This window comes from Dasypus novemcinctus, chromosome 24 (genome assembly GCF_030445035.2).
Source record: "Dasypus novemcinctus isolate mDasNov1 chromosome 24, mDasNov1.1.hap2, whole genome shotgun sequence".
Taxonomy (NCBI): domain Eukaryota; kingdom Metazoa; phylum Chordata; class Mammalia; order Cingulata; family Dasypodidae; genus Dasypus; species Dasypus novemcinctus.
Window position 1 is genome coordinate 67,359,163 of NC_080696.1, and position 19,325 is coordinate 67,378,487.

General features: G+C 62.6%; 2 protein-coding genes across 9 annotated transcripts; one reads left to right on the top strand and one right to left on the bottom strand.

Moving 5' to 3' along the window:
• Positions 1 to 4,040: 4,040 nt before the first annotated feature.
• Positions 4,041 to 13,211, top strand: TCEA2 (transcription elongation factor A2). 3 transcript variants are annotated; one of them, XM_012527718.4, is made up of 10 exons: positions 4,041 to 4,254; positions 6,988 to 7,050; positions 7,354 to 7,459; positions 8,788 to 8,872; positions 9,964 to 10,094; positions 10,329 to 10,385; positions 10,561 to 10,715; positions 10,825 to 10,971; positions 12,797 to 12,868; positions 13,008 to 13,211. In XM_012527718.4, exons 1-10 carry the CDS (start codon positions 4,183 to 4,185, stop codon positions 13,014 to 13,016), a joined length of 897 nt encoding a protein of 298 aa, XP_012383172.1. In that variant the 5' UTR covers positions 4,041 to 4,182; the 3' UTR covers positions 13,017 to 13,211. The 3 variants fall into 3 exon arrangements, with proteins under 3 accessions (XP_012383172.1, XP_012383173.1, XP_023446427.1); XM_012527719.4 differs by having other exon boundaries at positions 4,045 to 6,327; XM_023590659.3 differs by lacking the exon at positions 4,041 to 4,254 and having other exon boundaries at positions 6,340 to 7,050.
• Positions 13,212 to 13,811: 600 nt separating this feature from the next.
• RGS19 (regulator of G protein signaling 19) lies at positions 13,812 to 19,325 on the bottom strand. Of its 6 annotated transcripts, none has more exons than XM_004464930.5 (7): positions 19,238 to 19,320; positions 18,683 to 18,761; positions 16,242 to 16,339; positions 15,956 to 16,101; positions 15,063 to 15,137; positions 14,714 to 14,948; positions 13,812 to 14,618 (listed from the first exon to the last, which is right to left on the bottom strand). In XM_004464930.5, exons 3-7 carry the CDS (start codon positions 16,269 to 16,271, stop codon positions 14,427 to 14,429), a joined length of 678 nt encoding a protein of 225 aa, XP_004464987.1. In that variant the 5' UTR covers positions 16,272 to 16,339; positions 18,683 to 18,761; positions 19,238 to 19,320; the 3' UTR covers positions 13,812 to 14,426. The 6 variants fall into 6 exon arrangements, with proteins under 6 accessions (XP_004464987.1, XP_023446428.1, XP_012383174.1 ...); XM_023590660.3 differs by having other exon boundaries at positions 18,683 to 19,039; XM_012527720.4 differs by lacking the exon at positions 18,683 to 18,761 and having other exon boundaries at positions 19,238 to 19,325.

The window sequence follows — 19,325 nt, forward strand, 5'->3', positions numbered from 1 at the left end:
GGGCCAGAAGCCGAATCAGCCTTAGGCTATGTCTCACTTTCTCCCATTTCCTGGGGGTGGATCCCTGCGGTTTCTGTCTGAAGCCGCTGGCCCAAGGCTGGAGAATTCAAAATTGTCTGCTTGTGGGGTGGGGGAAGGGTGCCAGTGGTTGTAGCTGTAGCTTCTATTCAGTCTTTTTGTGCCGATTTTTTCCCCATGCCCTTTTCTCTTCTGGGTCATGTCTAACCTTCCCCTCATGTCCTAAACTCTAGGACATTTTTTCTCCCAGATTGTTTCTATCTGTCCTCTAGGTATTTTTCTGGGAGAGAAGAGTCTTAAGTCTTTCTAATCTGCCATCTTCCTGGAAGTCCAGGCCTCTTTTTCTTTTGTAATATGTTTTAACTTAAACTCTTTTGTCTGACAATAGTATGGCCACTCTGGCTCTCGTTTGATTACTATTTACATGGAATATCTTGTTCCACAATTTCACTTACCACCTCTTTGTATCCTTGTACCTAATAGAGTTTCTTGTAGACAACACATAGATAGATCATGCTTTTTCATCCAATCCAGCAATATCCGCCTTTAATCACTGAGAAAGAAGGACTTACTTTTGCCATTTAGCTATTGTTTTCTGTATGTCTTGTGTTTTTTTGTTCCTCAATTACTCCATTATTGTCTTTTAAAAAAAACATTTAGGGAAGTAGATGTGGCTCAAGCAGTTGGGCACCTACCTCCCACATGGGAGGTCCTGGGTTCAGGTCCCCGTGCCTCCTAAAGGAGACGAGCAGGACAGCAATGTGATGTGACTAGCTGACACAACTAGATGATGCAACAAAGAGACACAATGAAGAAACACAATGAGAGACACAATAAGCAGAGAGTGGAGGTGGCTCAAGCTATTAGTCACCTTTCTCTCACATGGTTTAGTCTCAGGTTTGGTTCCCAGTGCTTCCTAAAAAGATAAGCACACAACAAAAGACACAGAGAGCAGACGGTGAGCACAAACAAAGGGGGGGGGGGCGGGGGATTAAAAAAATTAAATCCTAAAAAAAACCCATTTAGTTGCATTTTTGTAGTGTACCATTTGCTTCCCTCCTTCTTTCCTGTTCCATGTATATTTTATTTTCTTAATGGTTACCTTTTTAATTAAAATTAACATCTTAAAATAACAACAACCTAGTTCAACTGGTAACATATATTTCTGGCCCTGACTCTTTATATTATTGGCTCAGATTACATCTTTATACATTGTATGATAATTAACATATATTTTAAATATTATTTTACACATTTTCCTATTTAGTCATATGGCGGGGGAAGCCGTTACAAACCAAAATTACAATACCGGAGTTTATATTTACCTATAGAGTTACCTTTACCAATGTTCTTTATTTCTTCTCATGGCTTTGAGTTATCTTTCATTTTAGCCTTACGGACTCACTAAAGGGATTTCTTGTAGGCTAGTTCTTCTGGAAATGAACTCTTTCTGATTTTATCTGTAAATGTCTTAATTTCTCCTTCATTTTTTAAGAATAATTTTGCCAGATAGAGAATTCTTGGTAGATAGTTTATTCTTCAAGGACTTTAAATATGCCACCCCACTGTCTACTGGCCTCCCTAGTTTCCAGTGATAAATATGATTATAATCTTAGTGGGGATCTCTAGTATGTGACAAATCACTTCTCTCTTGATGCTTTCAAAATCCTGTCTTTGGATTTTGACAATTTCACAACACTGTGTCTTGGTGTAGGTGCCTTAGTCTTCCCTGCTTAAAGTTCATTGAATTTCCAGGATGTGTAAATTCATGTCTTTCATCAGATTTGGGAAGTTTTTGGCCATTATTTCTTCAAATACCTCTGCCCCTTTCTTTTTCTTGTCCTTCTGGGACTCCAATGATTCGTGTGTTGTTCATATGATGGTGTCCCACAGGTCCCTCAGGCTCTGTCAATTTTCTTCATTAATTTTTCTTTCTGCAACTCATCCTGCATAATTTCAATGGTCTTGTCTTCAACTTTGCCGATCTTTTCTTCTGCCTGTTCAAATCTGCTGAATCTTTCTGATGAGTTTTTAATTTCAATTAATTTGTTTGGTACCTTTTTATAATTTCCATCTCTATTTTGTTCGGACAGCATTTTCCTAATTTCCTTTAGTTCTTTGTGTTGGATTCCTTTAGGTCACTGAAGATATTTAAGGCAGTTGATTTAAGTCTTTGGCTTTTAGTTCCAATGTATGAGCTTCTTTAGGGGTGGTTTCTGGCAAATTATTTTTTCCTGTGCATGGGTCATACTTTCCTGTTTCTTGGTGTGTTTTGTAATTTTCTACTGAGAACTGTATATTCTGAGTATTATCTTGTTATAACTCTAGAAATGTAGTTCTCCCACTCCTTTGGGATTGCTAGTTTGTCACTGTTGAAGGTTGGAGCTGTTCATTTGTCACTTTTTCAAACTATTTTTGCTCCCAAGCAGATATGGAAAGGGAAAAGAGAGAGAGAGAGAAAAAAAGGTACTGACTCCTTAAATGCCTCTGCTGCTTTTGCCTGAGGAGGTGACACCCTCCTAGCTGGCCCTTCAGGGGTCTTAAGTAGTTGATCAGAAGCTGTGATTAGTGATCCTGCCACACTAAAGTGGTCCACCCTGGCACCAGCAAGCTGCACTAGGGTCGGGGGCTGCCACTGCTGCCTGCCTGGCTGCCTGCGGATGATGGCGTGAGGGTGAAATTCACGGGTATTTATGCAATTTACCAGTCTCTTCCTTTTGCTCTTTTGTGGATGCTGCAGTGTGACTCGAGTTTTAAACTGGTTGATTTGGACAGCTCCTGTCGGTTCAGTGTTTCTTTCCTGAAGGGTCTGATTCCTACTCCACTGCTGTCCCACACTCTCCATGCTTTCCTTTTCTCTGTGACTGCTGAGAAGCTTGGTCGTATATAATTAATGCCACTGAGAGCCGTGGCAGCTCATCCTAGGCAGGCCAGGCTGTCACATGCTCCCTCCCTCCCCGATTCTTTGGCCTGAATTCTGGTGGCCCTGAGACCCCCAATCCTGCAGACATCAGGCTCCTGGTCTGCTCCCTCCCCTCCTGCGAACCACCCGGCTTCTCACGGCCCAGGCGGTGGCAGGCCTGTGCCCGGCCCCCCGCCAGGGCTGTCCCTGGGCATCTGCCCTCCAGCAGTTACAGGGACCGCGACTTTAATTACTCCACACCAGGTCGTTCTCAGGGCCTGACGTGAGTCACCCCCATCCCGCCTGTCAACCCACCGGAAGCCCCCAGGTCAAGCACTGTCATCTCCCCGTTTCACGGCTGGGGTAACGGAGGCACAAGCGGCCACCGACTCGCTCCCGGGCGCTGCAGGCCCAGGACTGTGTCCAGGCAGGCTGCCCCCGAGGCTGTGCCTTGCCCAGTCCCCTGGCTTCTCTCAGGTCGGGCGTCCAGCCCGGCTTGCTCCCACTGCCCGGGCGCCCCCACGCGGGGCCTCGTGAAGAGGCGACCTTCGGGTAGAGGTCGGGGTCAACCCAAACTGAGCTCGGGACGACAGGGGAAAAACCCCGGGCGGAGGCGCGGCCGGCCAGGGCCGGAATGGGGGGCGGTCTTGGCGGTGGTCGGTGGGACCGAAGGGGTGGATGAGCAGGGCGGGAGGGGGGAGCATCCCCGTGAAGGAGTGGACCTGAGGAGCCGCGCATGAACCCGGCATTCCCGGCCCCGCCACAGCGGTCTCAGAGGCCGCGAGCCCGACGTGGGGCGCGTGCCTGGAGCCCGGCGAACGGCCCTCCGCCGACCCGACCCCTCGCCCTTCACTCGCCCACCCCCCACTCCCGATCTTTTCTGGAATCGGTCCGCATCACTTCCTCGCGGTGGCTTGTGGGTCTGCGAGTCCTCCGGCTTGGCCAGCCTGCAGCAACGGTCCGCGTCAGGACTACACTTCCCAGAGGGCCGTGCGCACGCGCGGGGTTGCCTGGAAGTTGTGGTCCGAGGAGGGGGAGGCGCGCGCGCGCGGACGGACACGAGAACTACGAGTCCCAGCATGCCGCGCGGCGGCCGCGGGGCCGGGGGTTTGAACCGAGGGTCTCCCACCCGCGGCGGGGCTGCGTAGGCGGCAGCGGGCCCAGAGTCGCGGCAGGAGCGGGAGGCTGCAGCGGCCGGGGTCGGGGTCCGAGCCGGGTGGCCGGGACCGGCGCGGCGGGTGCTGGGGCGCCTTCCCGTGGCGATGGTGGGCAAGGAGGAGGAGATTGCGCGGATCGCCCGCAGGCTGGACAAGATGGTGACCAAGAAGAGCGCGGTGAGGGGCGCGGGCCGCCAGGACCCCGGGACCCCCGCCCCGCCAAGGCCCTGCCGTGCTCGCCGAGCCTCGTCCGGGCCGCGGGGACCCCGCGAGCGGCAGGACGAGACCCCGTCCCGGCAGAGACTCCCGAGCCATCCCCGTGCCTATCGGGGTGCGGGGAGACCCCCGCCCGGGGCCAGCCCAGCCTTCAACCCCGCGCTCCTGGCAGAGGCCGCGATCTGGCCCGGACCTTTTCCCGGGAGCCGCCTGGTCTGAACTCAGACCCCTCCCGCCAGATCGAGATGCTCCTGCCGGGCTCAGCCTCCTCCGACTCTCCTCAGGCCGCACCCGCCCGGGTCTCTCGGAGACCCCCGAGTGAACAGCCCTTTCCTGCCGGCCATCCCGTCCCCTCTCCTTTCTCCCTCCCTGCCTGGATATCCTTTCTAGTCTCCCACAGAGCCCCCCTCCCCCAGCCCTCCTCTCCTCAGTCAGAGCCCCCTGTCTCACCCTAGGTCCCCCACATCTTTTCTCACCAGCAAGAGTTTGGCATCTGACCTCCCCGCCACCCACTCCCCGCAAGACCCTTCCCCTGGAGCTACAGTGCTGCCCCTAAGGCCCTTGTCGCCCCTTTCACAAGCCAGAGGCCTTTCCAGGCCGCATCCCCACTCGAGAGCCAGGGCTGTCTAATAAATTCTCCCTCCCTTAGCCAGAACGCACCCTGCAGCAACTTGGGTGTGGGTCGATGTGTGGAGACCCTCAGGGAAAAGCCTGTGGACTGACGTCAGACCCCTGAGGTTTGGCCGGGGCCTCTTGCTCAGGTCCCAATTCCAGCGCCCCTCTGGTGTCACAGTGGCAACCTGTGGCCTGGTCCACGTTTCTGGGTGGATGGCACCTGCCAGCAGGGTAGTAGGGGGTGGTCACTGAGGTTCAGCTGCAGGCAGCAGTGGCACACAGGGCCCCATAAACAGGACCTGCTCTGTCTCCAGATAGTGCCTGGGGCAGGGCCCTGTGGCTTTATTCTCCCTGTCGGCAGGGCCAGTCCCCAGGGCTCTGGGATGGCGGAGGTGATTTGGGAGAGTGCTTTTTGGGTCGACCAGAGCTTCTGGGCCGGGGTCTGCGTGGGGCTGTCCCGGAAAGGGGTGGCTGACATCATTAACTCAGCAGGTCGTCAGGGGCCCTGGTTAGGGTTTTGCCCCTGGGGTCGTGGGCAGAACGTAGGAGAGGACGGGCGAGAGGATGGGTGTGGCAGGCAGCCTGACGGGGCTGTTTAAAGATGATCGTGGAGAGGTCTCTTCCCTTTACAACAAGGATGGTGCCCGCCCAGGCCTGGGGGTGTGCAGGGAGGGCGCATGTCCAGGTGGAGGTGCATAGCCCCCAGGAGAGGGGACAGGGTGGAGGCCAGCATGGACGAACCTGGGGCTGGGAGGATGAGGCCGGGGAGGGGGCTGCGGCCGCAGAGGCTCCTAGTGTGCCCAGGCGCCCACGAGTCCCCTCGGGAGACGTGGGGCTGCGTGGGGAAGTGGGAAGCCGCTGCCGCAGCCGTGGCTCCCACAGGGACGCTTTATTCCTCTCCAGGTCCGGAGCAGAGGGGAGGTGTCTCCGAGCGGCTGGGATGTGGGGTGGTGGGCGGGGCCTGCCTCGTGGGGCCGAGGAGGGGGCGGCTGTCTGAACAGAGAGGCCGCCCAGAAGAGGGGAGGGATGCTTGGCCTGGCCCCTCCCACGGCCTCTGGGTTGCAGGACCTCAGAGCTCTCCACCCTTGCCCGGAAGAGGGGAGGGATGCTTGGCCTGGCCCCTCCCACGGCCTCTGGGTTGCAGGACCTCAGAGCTCTCCACCCTTGACTGGCTGGGTTGTTCCGTGCTCAGTCCCCCAGTGCTCACTGACCTGGCTCCCTGCCCTCGCCTGGCAGGAGAGATGTGAACGCATCAGTACAGGGTGACGTGCTCAGCGAAGCTGAGGAGGAGGTGCAGGTTGCAGTTTAAGTAGGAAAGGTTTAGGTGCTGTCCTTGGAGCAAAGCTTTGGACGAAGGACGTATGCAAGCCCTTTAGACATCCTGGGGAAGAATATTCCGGGAGGTGCAAAGGCCCTGAGGTAGGTGGGCACCCCATAGCTGGGACTGGGGGGAGCTCTGTGCCTGGAGGGCTGGGTCACGTGCAGTGTGGGACCTTGTGGAAACACAGCCAGGATTGGAGCAGGGGCTGTCGGGGATGCTGCTGCCAGGTTGGGGGGCGGGAGAGGATGGAGACTTGTGGGAACCGCACGGTGCAGGTGAGGGTGTGTGTGGAGAGCCTGATGGGAAGGTGGGGCTCCTGGCTGTGGCCCAGGTGCCACCGAGGGTCTGTACTGAGCAGGGCAAGGGCGTGCCCCTGGTGGGCCCTTCCCAACAAGGAGACCCCCTCTGCCTCTCCCAGGGCCTGGGGACAGGTGGGTGGGGGGTGCTGATGGTGTTCCTTCAGGCTGGTCATGCCCCCCGGGCTGTGGCAGTCCCTCACCTGCGAGGGGCTGGTCTGGTTGGTGACGCCCGCTGGCTGCGAGGAGGTTGCAACCACCCCACCGGTCGGGAAGCCCCACGATGCTCGGGCTGGTTTCCTTACTCCTTCCCAGGGGCAGCGAGGGGCACCTGCCGAGGGGTCTGAGTCTCCAGGTGGTGGACCCTGGGTGGCATCTCCAGATTTCTGTACCTCCCAACTCTCCCTGCCCTTCCCACTGACCTCTGAAGGTTGTTTGGTTGAGGCCCCCTTCTCCTCCCAGGAGGGGGCGATGGACCTGCTGCGAGAGCTGAAGGCCATGCCCGTTACCCTGCACCTGCTCCAGGTGAGCCCCACGGACCAAGCAGCCTGCAGGAACAGGGACAGCGGCTCCAGGGCACGGGACCCGAGGCTTGGCTCGGCCTCGCCACCTGTGCCTGGGGAAGTGGACCCCTCCCTAGTCTCTCAGCTTCTTTACGCTGAGCCGGCAGTGTCCTGGTGGGGCAGGGAGGGACGTCGAGGATGGCTCCCGTGCCCCAGCTGGATGCAGCCGTCGCGGAAGGCCTCCCAGCCTCTGCCCTGGGGGCCGTGGAGCTGTGCGAGCGGGCACATGCCCGTGGAAGGCCCCTGACGCCCGCTTGCCTTGCAGTCCACGCGTGTTGGGATGTCGGTGAACGCCCTGCGGAAGCAGAGCTCAGACGAGGAGGTCATTGCCCTCGCCAAGTCGCTCATCAAGTCCTGGAAGAAGCTCCTAGGTGCGGGTCAAGGCCCGGTGGGCCGCAGGGGTGCCGGCCTTTCGCCGGTCAGTCTGTGCTGTCGTCGGTCGTTTGTCCTTAACTAACAGGTAGTGAGAGGAGTCTCGGCAGCACCCGCCCGTCACAGGAGCCCACTGCGGCCTTCGGGGCCCTCTGTGGTGCAGGAGGGTGGTAAAGGGGACCCTCTGGGCAGTGGTGGGGGCTCTGTGGCTGGAGGCATGGCGGGGGGGTCCATGTCCAGGCTGCAAGTGGGGCTGGTGCACGGGGGCAGAGGCCAGCTGTGGGCACCCCTGGCCACAGGCGCAGTGAGGCCTCGGGGGGAGGGGTGAGTCATGTGGCTGGCAGAGGGCCTGGGCGTGGGGCAGGGACCCAGGGGGGCTAGCTGCTAGGGAGGACGTTCCCCCAGACGGGAAGAGGAGCACTGAGCCCAGGACCGGGTCGGCAGCCCCGAAAGGGGTTTGGGGGAGGGTAGGCATGGGGGCAGCCCTGGGCCGGGGCTGGGTGGCCAGGCTGCCTCTTCCTGGGGGTGTGGGATGACTCGGGCTTGCGGTGGGGCACCGACTAGAACAGGCAGGCGGCCCCCTCTGGGCCCTGGGAGGCCGCCTGCCCTTCCCGCTGCTCCCTGGCTCTGTCCACTAAGCTCCTGCAAGACGGCCGGCATTGGGCTCTGCGTGGATGATCCTCATCCCTGGAAAGGACAATGGGACCCTCCAGACCAGGGCGAGGGCCCGGCTTGGCCTGAGGCTGGGGGTTTTAGGAGGTGGGGCTTGCCCACGTCCTCTCTGGGTGGGCCAGCGTCCAGACACGGCCACGCCTGGCCTCTCCCGGGCTTGGCTCCAAGGCCCCCATCCGGCACAGCCTGTCACACATGCCGCAGCCCCCTGGCTTTATGCAGGTTCAAGCTGTGCCTGTGGAGACCCCTGCCCTGGCGACTTTCTGTACCTTGGGGTTGCTCTGGGATCTGGCCAGGATGGGCAGGTGGGGAGACCCCAGAGGCCCCGTGGGCAGCAGCACCTGTGGATTGTGGTGCCTGCTTGAGTGAGGGGTGGTGTTGGGGTGTTGGGGGTGGCAGGACTTGCTGAGGCTGACAGGTTGCTGGGGAGAGGACCCCTTAGCAGCCCCTCGCACCACCTGGAGGCCCTGCAGCCCTCAGCGCTCCTCTGCCCAGCTCAGCAGCCCCTCGCACCTGACGCCCCCGGGCAGCTCCCCCAGCCCCTTGCCTGGAAGCCTGTCAGCTGCTCATGGCCCCAGCCTCCTGGTGGCCACCTGCCTGGCCCTCAGCCTGCTGAGCCCCCGTGAGCCCCCACACTCATTTCTGGCAACTGCAGATGCTTCAGACGCCAACGCCCGGGAGCGGAGGAAGAGTGCTTCCACATCGTCCTCGAAGGACGCCCCCGACACCAAGGACCCCAGGTAGCAAGCCCAGGGGTGCCCACGCCCGCGTGGCGGCTCACGCCAGGCCAGCGCCCTTGGGCCTCAGCTTCCTCAGCAAGAACGGGTGCCGTGTCCTCTGGAGACGCTGCTCGTGAATAAGGGGCTGCCTCAGGGAGGGCATAGGTCGGCTGGCCCTGCCCAGAAGCCTTCCCCAGGCGCCCGCGTGGCTGTGTCTGCGCAAAGGCCGTCGCGCCCCGCTGGCTCTTGTCGCGGTCAGGCTGTCACGGCCAGTGGCAGCTGCACCTGCACCTTCCCAGTGCTTTCTGTAGAGGGGCGGTCTGGTGGGGTGGGTGCTGCAGACCGAGGTGTGGCCAGCAGGCAGCCGGGAGAGCGCAGAGATCTGATTCACCGCTGTGGCGCCGTGAGCTTGGTGCGCACTGTGCGTCGTTCCCTTCAGGAAGCCCTCCTTCCGGCTGACTTCCTGCTGGGCTCTGGGGATGATGGGGGACACAGGTGTGAGGGCAGGGCCGGGCACCCGCTGCCTGGCCGTGTGGGCCCCTAGGAGGCGTCCTGCCCATTTTATGCCTCGTGGTTGGTGGGTGGGTTGTCTGTGACGGTGACATTGCTTGGAGGCCCCTGAATTCCATTATCCCACCGAGGCAGCTGCCTCTTGCGGACCTGGCAGTGGAGGTGGCTGGTGTCAGGGGAGGGGTGTCCCAGGTGCTCTGAGGGTGGGGGCCCCCAAGACGGCAGGGTGGGTTGAATGCCCACGTCTGCCCTGGTGGCCTGAGGCCAAGCAAGGGCTGAGGGGTGTCCTCGTTTAGGGCGTGTGACTGCAGCCCACTGGGGCTGTGGTGGCTCCTGCCCCCGCCTTAGCTCTCCTCTGGTGTCCACGGCAGGAGCTGACTTGGCTAGGACGCAGATGGGCTGTGCTGCGCAGCCGGGCCCCAGCTGGCATCTGCGTCAACAGGCTCTCTTCGGTCTTGGGGTGGGGTCTCTGGCTGCAAAGCCAGCTTTGCTGTGCACTGCACCCTGAGCATGTGCGGCCCCTGCTCTGGGGCAGTTCCCAAGGCAGACCCCAGGCCAGGGGCACGTGGGCTGCATGCAAACCCAGTGACCTGTCTCTGCAGCCGCAAGAGGCCGGAGTTGCCCAGGACACCGACGGCCCCACGTATCACCACTTTCCCCCCGGCGCCTGTCACTTGTGATGCCGTGCGCAACAAATGCCGTGAGATGCTGACTGCCGCCCTGCGGACAGACCGTGAGTGCCCAGGGCCAGCACACAGTGGTGTGCTTCTGGGGTCCTGGGGACACCCTGCCTGTTCCCAGCCCACTGCTGCCCGCCTAGGACTCGTGTGCCCCTCGGCTGCTGGGGCGCTGGGTAGGCAGGGTGGCAGGTGAGACGCATGGCTGCGTGGGGCCCTGGGAGAGCGCCCTGTGTGGCTTCTACCGGGCCTGGCCCCAGCAGACGTGGCTGGGCGGCTCCCCCTTGTAGACGACCACGCGGCCGTCGGCGCGGACTGCGAGCGTCTGTCGGCCCAGATTGAGGAATATATCCTTTATGCAGGGCCAGAGGCTGGGGGCTCGTGGCTGGGCTCTTGGGGGGGGCCGGACTGGCAGGCCTGGTGCCCGTGTCGGTCGCAGGACGATCTTTGGCAGCCTCCTTGCCCCGGTGGAGTGGAGCCCGCAGCCGGGTCTCTGCAGGACCGTTCCTTGACCAGCCGCACGCATCTTTCGGGACGTCGGGAACACGGACATGAAGTACAAGAACCGCGTGCGGAGCCGCATCTCCAACCTGAAGGACGCCAAGAACCCCGCCCTGCGGCGAAACGTGCTGTGCGGCGCCATCACGCCCCAGCGCATCGCAGTGATGACGTCAGAGGTGCGCCCCGCGGAGGAGGGCTTTTGGGGTGCAGCTTCCACTGCAGGGATGTCTGGGGTAGGGGTCCCATGAGGAGCAGGAGGGGGCTGAGCATGCAGCTCCCTGCCAGGAGATGGCCAGTGACGAGCTGAAGGAGATCCGCAAGGCCATGACCAAGGAGGCCATCCGGGAGCACCAGATGGCCCGCACAGGCGGCACGCAGACGGACCTGTTCACCTGCGGCAAGTGCAAGAAGAAGAACTGCACATACACCCAGGTGAGCACCCCACACACCTACGCCCACACGCAGGTGAGTCCTTGTGCACCTATGCCCAGGTGAGTGCCCCACATACCTATGCCCATGCACTTATATCCATGCCCAGGTGAGTCCCCATGCACCTACACCCATGCCCAGGTGAGCCCCCATTCACCTATACCCACACCCAGGTAGTCCCCATGCACCTATGCCCAGGTGAATCCCCACGTACCTACACCTATGTCCAGGTGCGTCCCCATGCATCTATGCCCAAGTGAGTTCCCACACACAATACATGCCTAAGTGAATGCCCCATGCACCTGCACCCATGCCCAGGTGAGTCCCCATGTACCTACACCTATGTCCAGGTGCATCCCCATGCACCTATGCCCAAGTGAGTTCCCACACACTTAAACACATGCCTAGGTGAGTGCCCCATGCACCTGCACCCATGCTCAGGTGAGTGCTCCATGAACCTATGCCCAGGTGAGTCCCCACGTACCTACGCTCATGCCTGGGTGAGTCCTCCTGCACCTACACTCATGCCCAGGTGAGTCCCCATGTACCTATGCCCACGCCCAGGTAATCCCCATGCACCTATGCCCAGGTGAGTCCCCACACTCCTACAGCTATGCCCATGCCCAGGTGAGTCCCCAGATACCTATACCCATGCCCAGGTAGTCCCCATGCACCTATGCCTAGGTGAGTCCCCACACACCTACACCCATACCCAGGTGAGTGCCCCATGCACCTATGACCAGGTGAGTCCCCATGTAGCTACGCCCACACCCAGGTGAATCCCTACACACCTACGCCCATGCCCAGGTGGGTCCCCATGTACCTACGCCCATGCCCTACACCAGTATCCTCTTCTGGACCCCAGGTGTCCTTGGGTGTCAGTCCAGCGCCAGCTGCCCATGATCTCAGTGAGCTCTTGGCAGGTGCTGGGCAGGCCCTACCAGTGGCCGGGGTCCAGGGCCCAGGACCCTCCGTGCCCAGCAGGTCGTGTTGGGCCTCGGTGTCTCTGTGCTGCTGCTTGGCCAGCCGGGGGCTCCCCATCCTGACCTGGGCAGCGCAGGTGTGAACGGTGCCGGGGTGCGGGCCTCGGCGTGGGGTTTGTTCACTGTTCTGAGCCTCTTGGTCCCCAGCTGAACCAAGGAGTGACAGTGGCCTTCAGGGGCAGTGCTCTCAGGCGGGGGGTCCCCTGGCTCTGGCCCGCATGGAGGGGGCCCCACAGGTGTGGCGTGGTGCGCTGGCTGCCTGGCAGCCGCCGCAGGGTGACTCGGCTTGAGTCACCCTGCTTGAGGGACCATGTGGTCACATCTCGGGCTGAGGATGGCACCCAGGAAGGACGCCTGAGCCCGCAGGGCAGGCGGGGCGTTGCAGTGCACAGGGGGAGCGCCCTCAGGACTCGGGCTGCTCTGTGGCTTGCAGTTTGGAAGGGTGTGTGCCAGGAATGGCGGCCTGGCCTGCTCCCCGGGGTCAACCTCGGCGCCTGGAAGCGCACGCCCTGACGCAGGGTTCCCTGGGGGCCTCGTGCCTCTCGGGCGGCGCTCGGGCCAGCTAAGGATTGTGGGCCCTGCCGGTCTCATGCCCCCTGGGAGCTCCTTGGACTGAGGCTGGTGGGAGGTGCGTGGGCCCCAGAGGCCTGGTTCCGGAACATCGGGGTCACTGGGGCAGCCTCAGCCCGGGGTGCCCTGAGGCCGTGGAGGGGGCCCCACCCAGGCTGGACGACCCGGGCAGCTTCCAGGGCCACTGGCGCAGCAGGGCTGGCTGAGCCCGGGAGGAGCTGCCGCAGCGCCTGAGGCCTGGGGGCGACTCCACGTGGCTCCCACCCTCCCCGCAGGTGCAGACACGCAGCTCTGACGAGCCCATGACCACCTTCGTTGTCTGCAACGAGTGTGGAAACCGCTGGAAGGTAGTATAGGCACAGCTGGTGCCTGTCGTCTCTAGTCACATGGCCTCCTGGGCGCCTTGGGACGGGAGTGGGAGGTCCCAGGGGCTGTGCAGCCCCAGGCCCTGCTGTGGTCACGCGCCTCTCGTCCCAACTCTTGCAGTTCTGCTGAGCCATAACTGGCCCGTCCACAGCCTTGGCTGACCTCGGTCCGCCTGCCGTGCTCTGTCAGATGCAGCTTCTCTGGAGACCCATCCTCTGTCCCCAGCCCTCCCTGGAGGGTGGTGCCCTGCCCCCCAGCCCTGTCCTGCCTGCCATGCACCTTTCTCCCCAGTTTTCCAAAATTATTAAATGTTTCTTTTTGCCACTCTGCTGTCTTGGGCCCTTGGTCCAGCTGTGTGGCCTGGCCCTGCCTTCTGTGTCCCCTCTGTCCCCTCCTGGCTGGGGCTAGGCTGCTCTTGGGCAGCAGCTGGAGGAGACAGCTGCTCTCCGTGGATCCTGTGGATGGATGGGCATTCCCAGGCACAGGGCTTCTGCCCATGCATGCCTACAGGTGACGGCGTGAGCCACATGGGGGTGAGCGTGGCGCTCAGGCAGGATGGGGGTGGCAAGAGACCTCGTCTGCCTGGATGGGATGGCAGCTGTCAGCCTCGGGGGTCATCCTTTGCAATATACCAGGAGCACTGTCTGCTGAGGACGGGGCGGCCCTCCCCATCACACCCCAGGCCCGCGGAGGCACTGTGGCCAGCACGCTGCCCGGCCAGAGGAGTCGGGGTCAGGGCTAACAGCCCTGGGGATGTTTGGGGGGGGGGGGGGGCGGGCAGAGCCCAGGGCTGGTCTCTGCCTCGCAGTGGGCACCCTGAGACCCTCATCTGAGCCAGGTCATATAGTGCCAGGTGGCTTGATGTTCCAGGAGAATCCACGTGGGAAAGTGCTGCTTCATTAATCTCTCCAAACACGGAATAAATAGAGGGGATGCTTCGTTTAAAAAATATCTTCAATAATAAGACATCCTATTTGGGGGGGAAATGGAGATAAATATGAAAATGTTTTATCTCTTTTTTTTTTTGATAAAACACATAGTAAGGACATGTTCCCAGCTCTAAAGTTTATCAACTTATAAAATAGAAATCGGGGTCCTGTTGTCTCCAGCCTGATGCTGAGGTTCCAAGTCTGGTTCTGAGGTCCTGGGTGTGATTCTGGGGTGCAGACAGCTGTAGTCTCAGGTTTCCCACGTGTTATAAAAAGTTGGGTGCAGCAGCTCTTTTCCCCACCAAAGGCGTTTCTCAGGGCCGCTGGCTGCCTGGGAAGGAGGGGCTGGGGGTGTGCTCCTGGGCTGGTGAGCCTAACAGCCTCCTGCCCTGCGGGGGACCCCAAGGTTGCTGGGGCAGTGAGGGTGGAGCTGCTTGGGCCCCGCTGCCCACATGCCTGCCTGAGCTGGACCTTGGAGCCTTGGGCATGGGCCTGGGACTCCTTCCTGGCCAAGCCTGGCCCGTCCCTGCGATCACCTGTGAAACTGCCCCCGGAGGGTCCTCAGCACACATCTGCTGCCCAGATGAGCAGCTCTGGGGTGTGGGTGGTTCTAGGCCTCCGACGAGGACTGGGAGGGTTCTCGGCGCAGCAGGGCGCGGAAGGCAGGCGAGCCCAGGAAGCGGGGGTAGGAGTCCCGGTGCATGAGTGTGTAGATCTGCAGCTGCGCATCGTCGAACGTGTGTGGGGACGGCTCCTGCATCCTTTTGTTGATGCCTTCCCGCACGCGCGAGTCCAGGCTCACCTGGGGGAGAGGCCGCGCTGTCACAGGGGCTGTCGCCCGCCCCACCTGGCCGTGCCTGAGAGGCCGCATGCCCACCCGTCCCAGTGGCCGCGCACCTCCTTGGGGGAGAGGATGGACACGTAGTCCTCGTAGATGAGCCGCGCCTTCTCGTCCACCACGTGCTGGTTGGCCTCGGCCTTGAGCTCCTCGCAGGCCAGCCAGAAGAGCATGTTCTCCTCGCTGTACTCCGTGCGCAGGAACTCGCGGAACACGGAGCGCCCAGCAGGGCTGTGCATCAGCTTGTCGAAGGACTGCGCCCAGCTCCGTACCTCCTCAGGGCTCGGTGCCACCCTGCAGGCAGGCGTGGCCAGGCCCCGTCAGGCCCGAGGCTGCTGTGCCCAAATCTGCCCCCGACACGTGCAGACACTTGCACACGCACACAAGCATATGGGCCGTGGGACTCACCAGGCTTCGCAGCTGGGCAGGGACTGCAGCTTGGTTTCCCGAGAGGCCCGCCACGCTCGCCGCCGCTCCTCGTTCCTAATGGCGGAGAGAAGGGGGCGGATGCTCTCGACAACGGGACACCACATGTGCAAACACAGCACTTGGCTCACGGGTAAGCATGGCCCCAAGCGGGCATCGGGCACAGATGCAGGGCTCTCAGCACACAGGTAAACAGACACGTGTGTGAACACGCAACACGTGTAAATCCACGGCGGGGACGAGCAGTGCTGGAGCCTCTGCTCCTTTCGCGGTGCGTGTCTCCCAGCTCTCCCAGCCTCCAGCCCTCTGCTGAGTTGGCTCTGCCCGCTGGCCACGACCTTCACCCTCATCCTAGTTTTCTGCAGTGGTTGATGCAGTGACACCAACTTCTTGCCTTTGGGGGCCCTAAGTGCTCTGGGTGCTCCCCCTGCCCCTTCCCCCAGACATATGGCCAATGGCTAACAGACATCTCAACCCCAAACATCCACACACGACACAGGCCGCTCCACCCATCTCCCCTCCTTCCAGCCAGCGATGCAGCCCTGCCCCCACCCCTCCAGCCATAGCTCCCAGCAGGGCTTCAGTCTTCATGGACACCCCAACTCTGGCCTGTTTCTCACTGGGCCCCTGTAGCCCACTGTCCACTGAACACCCAAGGGACGCAAAGCCGATGAGGGTCCCACTCCTACAAGCTGATCACCGTGCTCCCTATAGGGCTCTCGGCTCAGACCTTGCACAGCCGCCCCTGGACCCTCTGGAATCTGCTTCCGCCCTGTTCTTGGGAGACCCAGGTCCAGCCGGGGCCTGTGCCCCGGGTGTCTGATCCTGTGTGCTGGGCGCACAGCCCCAGACCCACCCTCCCGGCCCACACCTACCAGGAGCAGTTGCAGCAGCAGCACCAGCAAAAACAGCAGGGGTTGCGGCTGGAGGCACCCAGGGGGACAGCTGGGGAGGCCACTGGGGGGCCGGCGTCATGACCGGACATTGAGGGCGGCTGGTCCGCCTCCTCTGGCCCTGTGTGCTGGTGGAAAAGGGGGGCTCAGCCCAGGTCAGGGCCCACCTGCCCACTGGGGGGGCACACTCCCTAGGGCATGACCTACCCTCCAGCTCGGGTCCACACCCATCTCCCCCAGGGGAACAAGGTAGGGGGTGGGAGTGCACCTGCTTCTCAGCCTCATGTGGGGTGGGCATGGATGGACAGAGGGGCTCCCCCAGGCTCCGTGGTGCTTGCTCCAGGACGCTCACTGCAGCCTGGGGGTCTGGGGAGAGAGGCCGAGGTTCTGATTGAGAACCTGAGACCCCAGCCCGTGTGCCCCTCAGGAGGGGCTCCAAGAGGGTCTCTGCCTCCCACCTCCAGCCTCTCCGCCAAGGCTATACCAGGGCTGTGAGGAGGGCCAGGGTGGGTGGGGAGGGGCCCCTGAGCCTGAGCTCCCAGGCCCCACAGGCAGTTCCGGACACCCCCACCCGGTCAGGCCTGGGAAGCCGGAAGCCTGGGTTCCTCTTTCTGGGTTTCCGGCGACCTGCCCCACCCCACGGGGATCTGGGCCCTAGAATCTGGGCTACCAGGCCCGTAGGGATGGGGGCGGCGGCCAGCGGCCCCCACCGGGGGTTCACTGCCCAGGCTGGGGGGTGGTGGAGCTGGGCGGAGCAGCTCCCCATCCCGAGTCCAGAAACCGCCTGCGGGCCCAAATAGCCAGAAGGCGCGGGCCTGCGGCTGGGAGGACCCGAGTGGGGCGCGGGCAGGGCTTCCCAGGTCGCGCAGGAGGTGGAGCAGTGGCCGCTCGGTCCTCCGGCTGGAGCGGGTCCCGCTGTCCGCTCAGCCCCTCCGCTCCTGCCCCAGCCGCGCCGCCTCCTTCGCTCGGTGCCCCGCCCGCAGCCCTAGGCTGCGGAAACCGCTGCAGCCGAAGCCCCGTGCCGAAGGGTGTGCCGGGCGTGGGAGCGGGGGCGAAGGTGCTACCCCCGCCCCCCCTCCCGTAGGAGCCGAGGGGTCCCTGCGCCGGGGGACAGGGGCAACGTGCCAACGTGCGGCGGGACTGCGCTGGGGAGCGTCCGCCGACCCTCCCACAGTGTAGACACAGCCTATCGCTGTGCCGGGAGGGCTCCGACCGAGACGGGTCGGAACCGAGAAGCCCCCGAGCCGCGGCGAGCAGCGCCCGCGTCCCACCCGCGGGGCCGGACCACAAGTCCCAGCGTCCGCTGGCGAGGGCGCAGGCCCGGCCAATCAGCGCTCTGGAGGCAGTTTTTGAACGCCTCCCCCCACGCCCACCTCACCCCAGGTGAGCGCCCACCGGCCTGGGCGCCTCCTGGCACCTCCGCCACTGGGTCCTTCCTCACCCCTCGCGACCCTTCTGACTCAGCGGCCGGGAAGCTCCCGGCTTGGTTCCACTTTATTTTCTCGTTTAATTACTACCCACCCCGGCCCGGAGCTCACGGACTTTCAGTCCTGGATTCCGGCCCCGCGGGCCTCTGCGGGTCTCCCCGGGTGGGAGGGTGGGACTGCAGCCCAGACCCCGCCGCAGCTTCTGGGGCAGGGATGCCGGGCTCCCGCCGGTCCCACCGCGTGTGCGCCGTGCTCAGGCTTCAGCCTGGAACCCAGGCTGGGGAAAGGCACGGCGTCTCCCTCCTGCCCTCATCAGCTGCCCGCTTCCCGGGAGGGATAACTGGGTCCCACAGGCTCCCTGCAGATGGGGAGGCAGTACCCCGCAGCATGGCTTTCCCTTGGGGGTCGAGTTTCTAGGGAGGAAGGGGAGTGGCAGCCCCTGAGGCTGGTGGCTGTGCCCCCGACAGCCTGACTCCCCGGGGCAGCTCTTCCTCCTCTATCCATGCCCCCTCCCCCAGTTCTCTGCGGGCAAGGCCCAGTCCTTCCCCTCCCCACCCCAGTGGCACCGTGAAGACGGCCTCCCAGTTGGCCGCTTGCTCCGACCACTTCTGAGTTGAGGCACACCTGTTTTGGGGTGCAGGCCGGGGTGCTGGGGGCTGAGTTGGGTACAGAGGTGGGTGCCAAGCCCCTGCTTTTCAATCCCTGCACCCCCGCAGGCCAGACTGGGGCCCCCTTGTGTCCTTGTGGGTGCCCTGGGCCGCCACTTCTCTCCTGGGCGGTGGGTCCTGGGTCTGCACTAGGGTCCTCCTGCCCCTCAGCTGGGTTCTGGGGGGCTTTGGTCCCCAAGTCTGGGGTGGGAGAGGCTGTCTGGGCAGCCAGTCTGGCCTCTGGGGACAGAGGCTCCCTGGGGAGTGGTTGCCGCTCCGCTCCACAGAAGGAAAAAGAACGTCGGTCCCTGAGCCTGCCCAGTCCAAAAAAAGAATAAGAAAATGTGACAATCCCAGAAAAAAATGCCATAACCTTTGGGGAGGGGGGTGCTGACAGAGAAGCTGATTCCCACTCCCTCTAATCCCATCTGTGCTCCTCCCTGGGCTGGGCTGGCAGGGAGGGCCCAGCCTGGCCCCCTCCAAGGGGAGCCCCCGCCCCCGGAGTGGTGGGGGCGACTCCCTGCTCCCTCCAGGCTGAAGGTGCTCTTGGACCCGTCTCCTCCCTCAGGACCCCTTCTCCAGCCTCTCATGCCCTCACCCCCATCTTAAGGAACTCGCCATGGCGCCCCACTCACCAGCGACCCAAAGTCGGGGTAGGGGCGAGAGGGGCCAGGTTCGCACTGGGCCCCACCCTAGCTGTCGAAGGGGCGTGCACTGCAGCAGGAGGGACTCGAGTCAGACGGCAGGAGGGACCCCTGCGGCGTTCTGGGGGAAGGCCGGCGCCGGGAGCCCCGCTCGGTTGGGGTCGGGGGCGCTGCGCCTCCCCTCCTCTCGCAAGGCTGAGTGGCTGCCAGATCCAACTGGGGTGGGGGCGGGGGCGGAAAGGGTGTCCCGCCCCGGCCCCTCCCCACCAGGCTGCGGGGGGCGGGAGACGCGGAAACCTGGGTCCTTCCGGCCCCCACCTTTGAGCAATCACTTCCCCAGGCTTTGAGCTGCAGAAAAAGGGGAACCTGGCTGCAGCGCCCCTCCCCCGCGCAGGGGGTAGGTCCCGGCCCCTCCGCGGCCCAAGGTCCACGTGGACCCCGAGCGGGGAGTCCCTGGGGCGCGGATCCGAGCGCCGGGCCCCGTGGCTCCCGCCCCCGCAGCCCCGGGGGAGGGCCGCCGTCCCCGGGCCGCGCGCGCGCACTCACCGGCCGCGCTCCCGAGCCGCTCGCGCCGCCGCCGGCCCCGCGCTCCGAGGTCCCAGCTCGCTCGTCGGGGAGGGGGCGCGGGGACGCA

What these genes read in the sequence shown, in the direction of transcription:
- RGS19 (XM_012527720.4), bottom strand. Translation starts at nt 16,271, where the DNA reads ATGCCCACCCCACATGAGGCTGAGAAGCAG. An exon ending in CTGCCCAGCTGCGAAGCCTG is followed by an intron (nt 14,949 to 15,062) that starts GTGAGTCCCACG and finishes GCCTGCCTGCAG; the next exon opens with GGTGGCACCGAGCCCTGAGG. An exon ending in CCATCCTCTCCCCCAAGGAG is followed by an intron (nt 14,619 to 14,713) that starts GTGCGCGGCCAC and finishes CCTCTCCCCCAG; the next exon opens with GTGAGCCTGGACTCGCGCGT.
- TCEA2 (XM_023590659.3), top strand. Translation starts at nt 6,700, where the DNA reads ATGCCCCCCGGGCTGTGGCAGTCCCTCACCTGCGAGGGGCTGGTCTGG. An exon ending in TTACCCTGCACCTGCTCCAG is followed by an intron (nt 7,051 to 7,353) that starts GTGAGCCCCACG and finishes CTTGCCTTGCAG; the next exon opens with TCCACGCGTGTTGGGATGTC. An exon ending in GTCGGCCCAGATTGAGGAAT is followed by an intron (nt 10,386 to 10,560) that starts ATATCCTTTATG and finishes GACCAGCCGCAC; the next exon opens with GCATCTTTCGGGACGTCGGG.